Source organism: Eleutherodactylus coqui, chromosome 1, assembly GCF_035609145.1.
Source record: "Eleutherodactylus coqui strain aEleCoq1 chromosome 1, aEleCoq1.hap1, whole genome shotgun sequence".
Taxonomy (NCBI): Eukaryota; Metazoa; Chordata; class Amphibia; order Anura; family Eleutherodactylidae; genus Eleutherodactylus; species Eleutherodactylus coqui.
In genome coordinates, this window is record NC_089837.1 from 515,575,645 (window position 1) to 515,590,975 (window position 15,331).

Genomic DNA, 15,331 nt, shown 5'->3' on the forward strand with positions numbered 1-15,331 from the left:
CGGTTATGCCTGGCACCTGTATATGGGCCTGATGTATGATAGTCCGGTTATGCCTGGCACCTGTATACAGGCCTGATGTATGATAGTCCGGTTATGCCTGGCACCTGTATACAGGCCTGATGTATGATAGTCCGGTTATGCCTGGCACCTGTATACGGGCCTGATGTATGATAGTCCGGTTATGCCTGGCACCTGTATATGGGCCTGATGTATGATAGTCCGGTTATGCCTGGCACCTGTATACAGGCCTGATGTATGATAGTCCGGTTATGCCTGGCACCTGTATACAGGCCTGATGTATGACAGTCCGGTTATGCCTGGCACCTGTATACGGGCCTGATGTATGATAGTCCGGTTATGCCTGGCACCTGTATACAGGCCTAATGTGTGATAGTCCGATTATGCCTGCACCTGTATACAGGCCTGATGTGTGATAGTCCGGTTATGCCTGGCACCTGTATACGGGCCTGATGTATAATAGTCCGGTTATGCCTGCACCTGTATACAGGCCTAATGTGTGATAGTCCGATTATGCCTGGCACCTGTATACAGGCCAGATGTATGATAGTCCGATTATGCCTGCACCTGTATACGGGCCTGATGTATGATAGTCCGATTATGCCTGCACCTGTATACATGAATGACTGGCCTAAACAAAGTAAATGACCTTAGTAAAATTCAAGTTTACATTCAGTCTAATTGGTAGAAGGGAGATAAAAGCAAGCAGAGTTAGTTCCCCAAATATGTTACCTCAGAAAAGCATCTAACATTTCCCGAGTCATTCTAAATCATCTCAGAAGGGAAGAACAGCGCCGCACTAGAAGCCGGATCAGATAGCTAGCCGCCATTTTGGGATCAGTTATTACACTCAGCGTCAGCGGCCATTGTGCGGTTCTGTGTTTGTACAGTGAAATCTTTCAGGCATCCCTCTCTATTTCTAATCTGTCATCTTAGCAGTATTTTAGCATTTTTATTTAGTCAGTTTTAGTCCATTATGGCCACACATAGCATAGCTACTTGAATCTCTTCTCCCTTGTATTGCTAAATACTACATATATACCAGTAGAAGTCTTATGCCAATGTCCTATACCCCTCTGTAATTGCTGTGAAGAAAATCTACCTCATGAACCGACACAAGAAGCATAGTAAATTATTATACATTTTGAATTTGCTATCACATCTTTATTTCATTCACACCAAGAAAGGTGCTGGCGTCACGAGTGACTTTATTTTATATTACAAACCCCACTCCTCAGTGGGATCCTTTGATCCCTGCTCATGCGGACCTACTGGCCCAGGTGTGTTACTGCCCCATGACAAGGTTAGTGACTACCTGCTCCTCTCCAGACACCTGTCCAGCTCGCACACAAGGCTTTGCACGCTGCACGTTTATTTCATGTCATTCATATGGGGTACTGCTGCGTGAATGTTAAAAAATACACTGAGGAAGGAAAGACTATTAGGGACAACTCAGACCGTCATTTTCCCCATCTGTGTTCCGTCTATGTATGTCACAGCCATGGACACTTTTGTCGATAAAGCTATTCACATGAGCGCTATTTCACGTGTCCTGTTCTGCTCTGTATGATGGATGAGTAGGAATGTAATGTTCACTACCCGCCACTCAGCCAATATATGCGAGATGAGCCCTAGATAGTTACGCACAACTTGCAACTGTCTGTCTGAACGCAGTCTTAGCCCTCATTCACACAGAATGTTTGTCGGTATTTCAAGTGTCCTTTTGGTCCTTTTTTCTGTAGAAGTTCTGTTTAAAGACTGTAAGCGGTGAGAGCTTTATGACAATACCAGACAGATGCTTTTTATTAAAGTTTAAAAATACTTTAACTCATTATTGTCCACATATTCGCTTTTTCATGGAGGCTACTAGCAGGTCTTAATCTGATATAAGCACCTTTTTATGGAACTGCATTGGAAGCCTGGCATGAGATAAGCAAGAGTATGTCAGCACCAGCATCTAATGTATGAAAACTTTGAGGTCTCCTGCCCACATGGGCCAATATCTGCAGAACTGTTTCATCACCTAGAGGAATCAACACTGACAAATGATTGCGGTTCTGAAGGCCAAAGAGCTCCAATGTGTTACTAGTTGGGAGTCACTAATAGAGTGGCCATTCAGTATAGGTTTATGTCGGATTGGAGGAGAAATGTCTGTGTATGTGGATTATGGAGTAATGCTTCCCTCTAGCTGTTCCTCCTCTCTATCTGTGGCTGCAGGTGGATGGGGTCGGGGAGGGAAATGGAGTTTATATTCAGATTTGTACTAGAGATGAGCGAGCTTTAGAGATGAGCGAGCACACTCATCCGACCTTGATGCTCGATCGAGTATTAGGCGACTCGCGATGCTTGCTACTCAAGTCGAGCACCACGCGGTACTCAAGAAAGTTTCATTTCCCTTCTCCGCACGTTTAACGCCATTTTTTAGCAAATAAACATGCGGGGAAGGCATTACCACTTCCTGTTGTAATGTGCTAACCCTCTGCATGTCTACAGCAGTGAGTGGCTGGCAGGATCAGGTGACTGCCAAGTAATTCAACTGGTGCCGCCTGCGTCTCGCCTCAGATGCTTCCTGGCAGAGGTTAGGGAAAGAGCTGTTGCTGAGATAGAGAAAGGGTTAGAGTAGGAAGGATCCTGTCTTCAAGTACCCAACAGTCCTTCTTAGGGCCACTCCCAATTGTGTGCATTACTACTCTCGCTGGCTGGGAGCAGTAGTGCACCATTTTTTTTTTTCAAACATCCAGGCCTGTGCAGAGCATTTCACATTTCCCATTTGCTGTGTGTGGTGAACTAGCCGTAATTCTCAGCCCCTGCCTCTTCTCGAGGGGCTTGATAGCCAGTGCCCCAGGGAAAAACAGCGTGTACTATAAAGAAATTCGAGTAGCCAAACTAGGCACTGTTCCCCCCCCCAGGATCTCGGCCTCTACCCACACCCTCATTCGGACACCAAACATCCGCATCCAAGTCCTCGACCCCTACCCCTAAGGGCATTTTGCATACGCTTTAAGCCAAAAATAGACAGTGTAAAATGCGTACAGTGTTATATAGTGTGGATCGACAGGACACACACAGGGGTATTTTGCATATGCTTTAAGCCAAAAATACAGTGTACAATGTGTACAGTCTTGTTATATAGTGCAGATCAACAGGACACACAGTTGAGCCTATTATGCAAATGCTTTCAGCCAAAAAAAAAAAGAAACTATGAAAAATTAGGAGCTTTGTTAGTTTCTATATAGTTTGTGTACACCAGTAGCAGTATGCGTTATAGAAACGGTAACAGTATGTAGTATACAGCCGTGGTGCTTGTGAATGCTTTGTGCACACTACTGGTCCCAGGCAGCCAAACTGATGATGCACAAAAGTGGAGTTGTAGTCCTAAAAAGGACTATTGGGTTCCAATAATTCCAATCCCATGCCAGCCCCGTCACAAAATTTCATGAGCGACACATGTGGGCATAAAGGGGACTCAGATGCCAGTACTTCTACATATCTCCACAATTCAACAACCCATTCTAAAACAAAGGATTTGCTTACCCAGATTCCAGGTGAACCCCTGAAAGATTTGTTTACCAAGAGTATAGGTGAACGTCTGAAAGATTTGTGTTCCAAGAGTATAGGTGTACCCCTGAAAGATTTGTTTACCCAGAGTGCACATGAACCCCTGAAATATTTTTTTTTAACATAGAGCTCGTACTTGCTTAATAGGATCCAGGTGGTGGTCCACCGCGTGGTGCTCGGCCGAGTAATGAGGACCTTCAAGTATGCTAATGCTCGAACAAGCATCAAGCTCGGACGTGCATGCTTGCTCATCTCTAGTTATGATACTTTATAAAGATCCACTAGCAAAATTGGCCAGTATTTTTTCAGGATTTCCATAATTTTGTTGCCATGTCCATCAAATGTACCAATGCTTCTAATGATCTTCCTACCATCTGCCTCATTTTTGACATAGAATACAACTATAGTTTCGGAACCGTATAGGGTTTGCTGAGCATTACAAAAACCATTAAAGCTTTAAAATCAAAATAATTTGTAGATAACATGGACAATGACAGTGTTAAATATATTATTGCAAAGAGGAATTACCAATGCACCTAGCAACAAAAGGCTGACCTCAGTATGACAATATGCAATAGTGCTGCCATCTTGGGGTACTGAAATCACTGTGCCGCTCGGCTAAAAATTAGTGTAGCTCTAGACTCCAGCATGCTATCACATTATACTAGCTGTTTTATTCATCCCAGTGAGTTCTACATATGGTGAAAAAGCAACTTGTGAACATTTGAGAAAAGTCTGGTGCGGAGCAGCGCAAAAAATGTCTTCCTTTTGCAAAATGTGGCTAAGAAATGGCTTCAAAATTAGATGTGAAGCCAGAGCTTTAGCCACAGCCAGAACATAGGCCAGCAAGCATTCCCCGGGCATTGTTTTGGAGCATAGTGCCACCCTCTGCCTTTCTTTACATATAAAACTTTCAGAAAGAAGCTGGGGAGGTAAAGAGAATATCTATAAATGTCTGTTCTTTTCATTGTCATCACTAGTGGGTTTTTCAAAGGGGGAGCATCATTTTGTTGTTTTCTTCACTGTATTAAGCTGTCAAACACATGTTGGGAAAAAAGTGGAATCTGACACTTTAAAGCTTGGTGAATGAGCCCTTATACTGTATGTACAGAGGAGAAACCAGTACAGCAGCTGGCAGTAGGTACTCACCGAACCAAAACATTTATCAACTCCTGATTTTACACATATTGGAACCTTCCCGATAGTGTCCCAATTGTAGCAACACCCGTTATCACACTGGTCACTAGAATAACAGAAATCTCCAATGTTCTAAATGTAAATGTAAATCAAAGGAAAGAAAAGTTGTATTAATTCATTTATATGGTTTCACATTTATGTCACATTAAGAAGTGTGTTTTACAAACATTTTTGACATGTCATAGGGAAGTGTGAAAAGTTTTTATCACTTGGGCTGCAGATGAGGAGACCCCACTGATTGCTAAATATAAATCAGCCAAAACACTCATACAGGTGCTGTCTAGAGATGAGCGAACACATTCGGCTCCGCCCCTTTTTCGCCCGAACACCGAACTTTGCGAACACTTCAGTGTTCGGGCGAAAAAGTTCGGGGGCCGCCGTGGCAGCGCGGGGGGGTGCGGCGGGGAGTGGGGGGGAGAGGGAGAGAGAGAGGGCTCCCCCCTGTTCCCCGCTACTGCCGCCCGCGCCGCCGCGCATCTCCCCGCCCCCCGGCGGCACCCGGACACTTACGCGCGAACACTGCAGTGTTCGGCAAAGCCGGTGTCCGGGGGCGGATGTGTCCGTAACGGACACGTTCGCTCATCCCTAGTGCTGTCATTGCTTGTCCGCTGAAGGTGAGCCCATAGACTTTGTATTGAGCCCGTCTTCAGTTAAATAGCAAGGACAGCAATCTCATGAGCTCTTTAGCTAACTTGTTCTAGCAATCTTTGGCAGTCTCAGCAGGGGCATATCTAAGGGCTCAGGGTCCTGGAGGCAAAAGTTCAGCTCAAACCCCCTCCCACCTGTACTTGTACCCGGACCTAAAGCATGCTGCATAGAACTGCAAAACAAATTTGCATACATGTAGCCCCTTGCCATAAACTTTGAAAACATGACTCATTTCCTGGACTATGTAAAAATTTGTTTGCAGCCTCTTAAACTGTGTTCATGTTTTTTGTTACATTTTAGAATCATAATTAAAAAAGCACATTTAAAAACTGCATGCGGTATTCAAAAACCCAGTTACACCAGTATGCTCCATATACATACAGGGAGCTGTATAAATTCTAACAGCTGTACATATATAATTATAGTAGCTTTTACCTGTGACTACATCCATATGAAATTTGTACGCTTTCTACATACAAATTGTAACTATCTTCAGAATTACACCAGCACGTCTCCCGCAACACTAACCGTGCCCTCACCAACACAGTTACTGGGAAAGTCCACTTAACGACGGACACGTGGACAAGTACTAGCGGACAGGACCACTATATCTCCCCGACAGCACATTGGGTGAAGTTGGTGGAGGCTGGGACCGAGTCAGAACCTGCGACTGATCACGTCCTGCTCACACCCAGAATAGCGGGTCCTACCTCGGTGTTGGTATCTGCGGCAAATTATGCCACCTCCTCCAAAGCTCCCCCTCCTCCTCCTCCACCATCTCCACCTCTCAATTAAGAAGTGTGAGCACGTCGCCAGCAGTTGGTACCGCGTGGCGCAGCAGAACAGTGGTGGGCAAGCATCAGCAAGCCATGCTGAAACTAATCAGCTTAGGTGACAAAAGGCGCACAGCCCCCGAGCTGTTGCAGGGTCTGACAGAGCAGACCGACCTCTATCTTTCACCACTGAGCCACTAACTGGGCATGGTCGTGTATGACAACGGTCGTAACCTGGTGGCGGGTCTGTAGCTTGGCAGCCTAAAAGTCATCCTCCTAGAAAGGACAGTGATGTGTTGCGTACTGGGACCCTGGCACATATGGCTGACTTTATGTTAGGCTGCCTTTCCCGTGACCCTCGCGTTAGACGCATTCATGCCAACACGGATTACTAGGTGTACACACTTCTTCACTCATGGTATAAGGAGAACCTTTCCACTCTCATTCCCGAAGAGGAAAGGGGTACGAGATTGATGCAATACCACAGGGCCCTGGTTGAAAAAGTGATGCTAAAGTTTCTATCAGATAGCGCTAGTGGCAGAAGACGCAGTTCAGAGGGCCAACTAGCAGGGGAGGCATGGGGATCAGGCAGTATGTCCAGCGCAGGCAGGGGAACACTCTCCAAGGTATTTGCCAGTTTTATGGCTCCCCAGCAAGACTGTCATCACTCCCCACTCAAGGCTGAGTCGGAGGGAACAATGTAAAAACATGATGAGGGAGTACATAGCTGATCGTATCACTGTCCTCCATGATGCCTCTACTCCATACAACTATTGGGTGTCAAAGCTGGACACGTGGCACAAACTTGCGCCGTACACCCTGGAGGTGCTGGCCTGCCCTGCCGCTAGCGTCTTGTCAGAGAGAGTGTTTAGTGCAGCTGGGGGGGGGGGGGGGGGGGGGATCATCACGGATAAGTGTACCCGCCTGTCAACTGCTAGCGCTGATATGCTTACACTCATAAAGATGCACAAAGGCTGGATTTCCCCAGACTTCTCTTCTCCACCGGTGGAAAGCAGCGGATCCTAATGATTCCTTTAGCTGCAACAGGAGAAATGTGCATCCTCTAACCCCCAAAAAGGGGAGATGTAGCTTGATCTATCCCTTTCAGAACTTCCTCCTTCTCCTAAAACACCATCTCATCACGCTGAACCGCCAATTCTTCTGCGGGCCAAAATGCTCTGTTAAAACCAATATTTTTGGAGGATTGCCTCCAGGCTCTATAACAAATAAAGCAACAACAAGCTGTATCTTTAAAAAAATGTTTATGGCTTTCATCTGCCCTCGGGGTTAAGGAATTTTTCAAGGGTACACTTGTACTCTTGGTACTCCAATTTTTCAGGCCTTCGCCTATACTCTTAGCCAACAAAATTTCCTTGCCTTCGCCTATACTCTTGGCAAGCAAATTTCTTCAGGTGTTCGCCTATACACTTCTAAAAGGTTGGAGGGATTTGTCTATACTCTTGCATCAGAAAAGTTTCAGGGATTCACCTATACTCTTGCTACAGAAATGTTTCAGGTGTTCGCCTATACTCTTGCAACAGAAAAGTTTCAGGGATCCGCCTATACTGTGGGCGCACAAAGGTTTCCCATAGTGGTGTTCAGCTGTCTGGCACAAATACACTGAATGACTGGGGCAGAAGTGTGGGCCGAGGTCCTTGGTGGGGTGAAACTCTGCCATGTGTAGGCACTCTGATTTCTTTATGTGTAATACTATCTTTGAGTTTCATGGGCTCGCCTATGTTGTGGGTGCACAAAGACCTCCCATTGCTGTGATTTAACTGTCTGGCACAAATACACTGACTGCCTTGGGTAGGGTGCAGACCGCTTTCCCATTGCGATGTATTACCTATCTGGCATAAATACACGAATGACTAGGGCAGAAGTGTGGGCCAAGGTCCTGGGCGGGGTGAAACTCTGCCATGTTTGGGCACTCTATTTTGTTCCTGTTTAATACTGTCCCTGGGTTCCTGGCGCCCACCTATACCGTGGGTGCACAATGGCTTTCCCATTGCATTGTTCAGCTATCTGACACACGCAAAGAATGAATTGGGCAGAAATGTGGGCCAAGGCCGAGGTCCTGGGCGGGGTGAAACTCTGCCATGTTTGGGTACTCTCTCTTCTTCCTGTTTAATACTGTCCCTGGGTTCCAGGGGCTCGCCTATGCTTAGGGTGCACAAAAGTTTCCCAGTGCGGTGTCCCGCTGTCTGGCACAAATACTGACTGACTTGGGTAGGGTGCAGAAGGCTTTCCCATTGCGGCGTTCAGCTATCTGACACGTACATAGAATGTAGTGTGTGGGGGCACATGGATTAGCCATAACTGTGTAACTCATTGCATCTTGGGTCACGCAAGATGGAGGCTGGGACTGAGCCTGACCCTGGGCCCGCTGACTTGCTTCCCACACAGAGTATTGCGGGTCCTACCTCAGTCATGGTTTCTCGGGCTTATTATGCCACCTCCTCCTGCTCCTCTGGGGATCAGCACTGGGCGACATGTATTATCTCTCGTGCTACAAATTACCACAATTATCTGAGATACTGGATTGCAGCATTCACAGGATGCGAAACTTATTTCATGAGACTTTTACATGGTCACTGTACACCTGTGGTGGCTACTTTTGTGACACCTCCTGCTTCCAATCTTTGGTGTTAGTACGCGCTGCTGCATTGTGGAGATGTGTAAAAGTGCTGGCACCTGAGTCTCCTTTATGCCCAAGTTTGCAGTTCCTGACAATGTTGTGACAGAGGTGGCTCAGGATTGGAATGATGATCATACGTTAATTTATCATCAATTCTCATGAGCATTGTGGGCTATCACCCACTCTTTCAAAGAGGGTCGCTGCCTGGCCCTGCCAACCCTCTGCAATGTGCATCTCAGATTCCTCCTCAGACGCACTTATAAATTGACATGAGGGTGGTGTGGCTATGAAGCAAGCGTGTGGCATGAGGGCAGCTGAACGTTGCGCAGGGAAAATTTTATGTGCGCTGTGGACGCAGGCTTGTTCGGGGGGTTAGACAGCAATGCCAGCATGTAACCCAGCAGAAGAGGCAGTGGTGTCACCCGAAGGTGGTGATTGTCCTTGGTTGCGGCTAGTGTGGTGCTTAGCTAAGATGTGCCAGCGTGTGTGCCTTGCTAATGAGGGTCTGTCCCAAGTAAATTGTTAGGGGGTGACCACCAGGCTCTTGCCCCCAATTTGGATTCATGGTGCATCCTGGGCAACTCAGATGCAGCCATGCATGCTACCCCTGCCATTCCCTATCTATTTCTGTGGTGTTTCCATGACTTTCTGATATTTTTTGGTGTTTTACACAATCTCCCCCATGCACAGAATCTGTCCATACAACAATGCTTGAGTCCCCCACTGACTTCAATAGAGTTTGTTACTCGAAACGAGCTCTCGAGCATTACGAGAAGTTCGACTCCAGTACCAAGCACCCGAGCATTTTGGTGCTCGTTCATCTCTATTAGTATGCTCAAATTATAATACAGATCATAGTACAGGTTGTTACAGATGTGATGATACCATAGATGTGGGGTTTTTCCTCTTCCATTTTTTTTTTTTTTTTTTTCATACAAATGCAGGGAAATGATCAAAAATGGTTTTTTTTTCATTTTTTTTTTTAACACTTTCTTTAGGTTTTTTTTACACAATTTATGTCCATGTAGTGACTACATAAATGATCGCTATAGTAAGGCATTGCAGGACCTGATGGGTGAGAATTAGAGATGAGCGAGCATACTCGCTAAGGACAATTACGCGATGGAGCATTGCCCTTAGCAAGTATCTTCCCGCTCGGAAGAAAAGGTTCAGCTACCGGCGCAGGTTACAGGTGAGTTGTGGCCAAGAGCAGGGGGGAGCGGGGGGGGGGGGGGGGACAGAGGGAGAGAGATTTCTCTGCCACTCCCCGCCCGCCGCCGGCAGCCGAGTCTTTGATCCCGAGCGGGCAGGTACTGGCTAAGGGCAATGCTCGATCGAGCAATTGCCCTAAGCGAGTATGCTCGCTCATCTCTAATGAGAATTAGTGACCGATATTTTAGCTTTGATGAATATAAAATGTGTGATGCAGATATACCAGGGATAAAATATTTCTCTCCCCCTCTGCAGAAGACTTTAATGACCACTCAGGGTAGAATGTGAATTTAATGCAGTATAAGCATACAGGGAGATACCACAGTAGTAGCAAGAAAAAAAAACCCAAAACAAACAAAAAAAAAAAAACTTGTCTGTGATATTAATGTGCAGATTGCAAATTTCAAATGAAAACATGAAAAAGTATGCGAACAGCCAGAATTAAAGGTGTGGAGCTAGATGATTTAAAAGTATGTAATAGGTCATCCCTATCTTGTCAACAAAGGAGGGGGGGGGGTGAGAATCTTGGGCTGTCAGGAAAAGGGTTTTTTTTTTCAAATTTTATGACACATTGCAGGCAGGTTCGGATTAACAATAGATTTGCTTAAAGGATATCACATTTCCAATGTGGATAAATATCGGTGGATTAGTCTGCCCTGTTGTAACTCCCAATTAAATTATTTCCTGTCTCTGTCATTGGCACTGGCATCTTACAAGCCCTATCTGCTACCATCAACTTTTCACTGGATGGATCAGTACGGGTTGAGTCCTCAGGTGCCAGTTCAGAATTATTTTGCAAAGTAACTACTCTCTTGGTGGATCCGCCTCATGTGCTTGTCCCGACAGCCATTGCAGGCACTCAGTTTTCCACGGTTCCTGACAAACTATGGGTCACCTCCAGGACAGACACCAGGAAATTAAATGTATCCCCTTTGATGGTATATCTGAAATCAGGATATACACCCCCCTCCCTCCCAGGGTCAAACAGTATCCCCTTAGTTTTCCACAAGAAAATGCTGTTGGGGACAAGTGGGAGACTTGGATCAAATGGGGGCTTTGTACAAAATATGTTCTCCAGCAAACACCCCTCTTTTTCAGCTCAAGAAAAAGACACAAAAAGGTCACCTGGACACCTACCGCATGATCCAAGACCTCCGTGAGGCGAACAAGGTTACGGTTCTGGACTATCCCCTAGTGGTCCTCACCACTCATGACATCCAGAGCTTACTCACAAAGTGCAACCCAATCACTTATCTCTGGCCTGTCAGATCCAGCTACAATGTGCCCTTCTCATGCATCCTAGTACCTCTTTTCAATGCTGTACTACCTTGAACCCGGCTACTCTTCTTCCAATCGATTATCCTGGTTCAAGTGGGGGGAGGGGGAGGCATAGGTTATCTAGGTATTGCAGATAAGCCATTTTTAAATTTTTTGCAGCAAGATTCTGACTTATTTGAAGTGGAACATCAGCTTGATTGTCTAGCATTAATGCAACAAGAAACTGCTGGTTTTGAAACAGTTACTGAAACCCCACTTGACAATGCATATTTTGAGCTTTTTGTAGATGGCTCTAGGTACCAGGATGAGGATTGATGATTCCATACCAAATATGCAGTGGTCACACAACATGATGTCCTAAAAGCATAAGCTCGGCCTCTGCATGTCTCAGCGCAAGAAGTGGAACTGAAGGCCTTCACTGAGATGTGTAGAGTGGTAGAAGTTAAGACTACAAACATTTACACTGATTCCCCGGTATGCATTTGGCATAGCTCATGATTACGGCCCAATATGGAAGGTCAGACAGTTTCTTACCTCAGCTGGACAGCCACTTAAGAATGGTGCAGCAGTGCAAAGTCTTATGAAAGCCCTGCTGTTACCAAATCAAGTAGCAGTCCTTAAGCTAAAAGCACACACCAAAGCTGACCCTGGAGTAGCAAGAGGCAGCACCCTAGCAGACTTCACAACAAAGGCAGCAGCCCTCAAGCCGTGAAAGAAGGAAAGAAAATACTGACAGCACAAGTCAGAGACAATGATTTGGACATTGACAAGAACTTGGACATTGATATGCTAAGGACTTTAGAGTTACCAGCCAGCAAAGAAGAAAAAGGATAAATGGACTAAGATGGGAAGAGCAGATCAAGTTGGCATATGGCAAACAGTCAACAGAACTTGCCCATCATGGACTCTGTACCTCATGATGGCCCAGCTGACACACGGAAAGAAACACTTATCGAAAGCAGCAATGATGTTGATACTCGAACGAGGATTGGCGTCCCCTGGATTATCTATAGCTGCTCCATCATTTGTCCATTCTTGCATGAACTGTGCTATGAGCAACGAAGGACAAAATGTAAAGGTGCCACAAAAACGCCTAGGCGACTCTACCCATTTCAGAGATTGTAAATTGACTATATCCAGCCCCCAGCTGTTGGGAAGTATGAATATCTGCTTGCTGTTGTTGATGTCTTTTCAGATTGGATTGAGACCTACCCTGTTACCAAAACAACCATGCAGGTAACCACAAAAAAGCTCACGCATGAGGTAATCTTCAGATACTCCCCAGAAGTGTTTGAGTCAGATAGAGGTGCACACTTCACAGGGGAAATAATGCAACCCATAATGTCTGCTATGGGTGTTTCCCAGGCTTTTCACACACCCTACCATCCGCAGAGTACTGGGAAAGTAGAAAGGACGAATGGTACCCTGAAATTAAAAATACAAAAAGCAACGGAGGAAATCGGCAAACCTGGGACTGAGTGCCTGCCATTAGCCCTTTTCTCAGTTAGGTACATACCTAATAGGAAGATAAGATTGTCTCCCTCTGAAGTTTTGTTTGTCAGAGTGCCAAGACTAGGCCTGTACTTTCCTAAACAACTGCAAACACAGTTTGGGACACTGACTGCGTACAGTCTCTAAGCTAATCTCTGAAAGTAACACGTGGCCAAGTATTCTCTTCTATTCCAGATCCTAATTCTTTTGAAGGTACACATGACCTGCAGCCTGGAGCTTGGGTTGACATCCAGAGACATGTGAGGAGAGTGCTGGAACCCAGATTTGATGGTCCCTACCTGGTTCTGTTGACCACAAGTACTTCAGTCAAATTGGAGGGAAAACCAAATTGGATCCACGCTTCACACTGCGAAAAAACAACCAAACCCCAGGGGCAAAGAGGCCTGTATCCCTCATGGCCTGCAGTATAACTGTCATGATCTTTGCATTCTTCCTCTCTAGTTTCCCACTAGTGAAGTTAACAGAGCAGCTAAGGCATAGAAGGAGGTGGATGCAATGGGCAGAAGTGAATGCAAATATGTGGGAATATCAGGCCGGAGATCTATTAATTATTACTAATATGTGTATGGCAAACCTCAGTAGCAGTGAGGACATACTGCGTACCTGCCTGTTAACAGTACCTCAATTCCAGTACTAAAAAGTATATTTTCAGTAATCCATAATGACACCGAGGTAGAGGAAAATGATATTTAGAATTTTGTAAATATCTATGACTACTGCCGAGGGTGCCCACAAGTAGAACATACCCAGTGGGCAAATATGGTGATGGGAGTAGAAGTCTGTTATAACTTCACGTGCATAAAGTGTGACATGGTTGAATGATACTTGTGTACATTTCCCTAAGTGTCAGGAACATCTGATTCAATGATATTGTGTAACCAAACAAAATGACCAACAGTATGAAATGTAACAATACGAAATCCATACATAAAAAGATTCAAGGGATACAAAGCATAGTACAATCAATCAAACAGGACAAGAATCAGGGATGGTTTGATTGGTTGTTTGGGTCCTGATTCAGCCTATCTTGGCTCCGACAGATGTTCGGGATAATATGTGGGGTGGTGGTCATTTGTATATTGTTGGTTTACTGCAAACAATGTATACCTTTTCTAATATCCCTTATGAATGGAATGTCTTGGGCACACCAGGAACAGTCTTCATGAAACTTTTAGCTTAACCACACGATAAATAGAAATAATAATATTGCAATCTGTTATCTTTAGAGATGAGCGAGCACCAAAATGCTCGGGTGCTCGTTACTCGAGACGAACTTTTCGCGATGCTCGAGGGTTCGTTTCGAATAATGAACCCCATTGAAGTCAATGGGCGACCCGAGCATTTTTGTATATCGCCGATGCTCGCTAAGGTTTTCATTTGTGAAAATCTGGGCAATTCAAGAAAGTGATGGGAACGACACAGCAACGGATAGGGCAGGCGAGGGGCTACATGTTGGGCTGCATCTCAAGTTCACAGGTCCCACTATTAAGCCACAATAGCGGCAAGAGTGCCCCCCCCCCTCCCAACAACTTTTACTTCTGAAAAGCCCTCATTAGCAATGCATACCTTAGCTAAGCACCACACTATCTCCAACAAAGCACAATCACTGCCTGCATGACACTCCGCTGCCACTTCTCCTGGGTTACATGCTGCCCAAACCCCCCCCCCCTCCCACGACCCAGTGTCCACAGCGCACACCAAACTGTCCCTGCCCAGCCTTCAGCTGCCCTCATGCCACGCCACCCTCATGTCTATTTATAAGTGTGTCTGCCAGAGGAAAAGCAGGCACACACTGCAGAGGGTTGGCACGGCTAGGCAGCGACCCTCTTTAAAAGGGGCGGGGCGATAGTCCACAATGCTGTACAGAAGCAATGAGAAATCCAATCCTGTGCCACCTCCATCTGGAGCTGCACACGTGGGCATAGCAATGGGGAACCTATGTGCCACACACTATTCATTCTGTCAAGGTGTCTGCATGCACCAGTCAGATCGCGGTTTTTTATAAATAGTCACAGGCAGGTACAACTCCGCAATGGGAATTCTGTGTGCACCCACAGCATGGGTGGCTGCCTGGAACCCACCGGCTGTACATAAATATATCCCATTGCATTGCCCATCACAGCTGAGGTAATGTCGTGCTTAATGCAGGTGGGCTTCGGCCCACACTGCATGCCCCAGTCAGACTGGGGTTCTTTAGAAGTGGACACATGCAGTTACAACTCCCTGTGGACCGACAGCATGGGTGGCTCCCTGGAACCCACCGGCGGTACATAAATATATCCCATTGCAGTGCCCAACACAGCTGATGTAACGTCAGCTGTAATGCAGGTGGGCTAAAAATTTATTTGATTACACTGTAGGCGAGGGCCCCCAAAAATTGGTGTACTAACAGTTCTAATGTACCTTGTGGGTCTAAGAAAAATTGCCCATTCGGCGTGATTATGTGAGGTTTCAGGAGGAGGAATATTATACACAGATTGATGAAGCCAAAAGGTCC

The 15,331-nt window shown here is 45.8% G+C and overlaps 1 protein-coding gene across 3 annotated transcripts in view; it reads right to left on the minus strand.

Moving 5' to 3' along the window:
• The window catches only part of LOC136588589 (keratin-associated protein 10-4-like), an 820,730-nt gene that overhangs the window by 740,287 nt on the left and 65,112 nt on the right, over positions 1–15,331 (minus strand). For all 3 annotated transcript variants that reach the window (XM_066587950.1, XM_066587958.1, XM_066587943.1), the window contains one exon: positions 4,726–4,845. In XM_066587950.1, the coding sequence (XP_066444047.1) occupies positions 4,726–4,845 (120 nt within the window). The remainder of the gene's footprint in view (positions 1–4,725; positions 4,846–15,331) is intronic.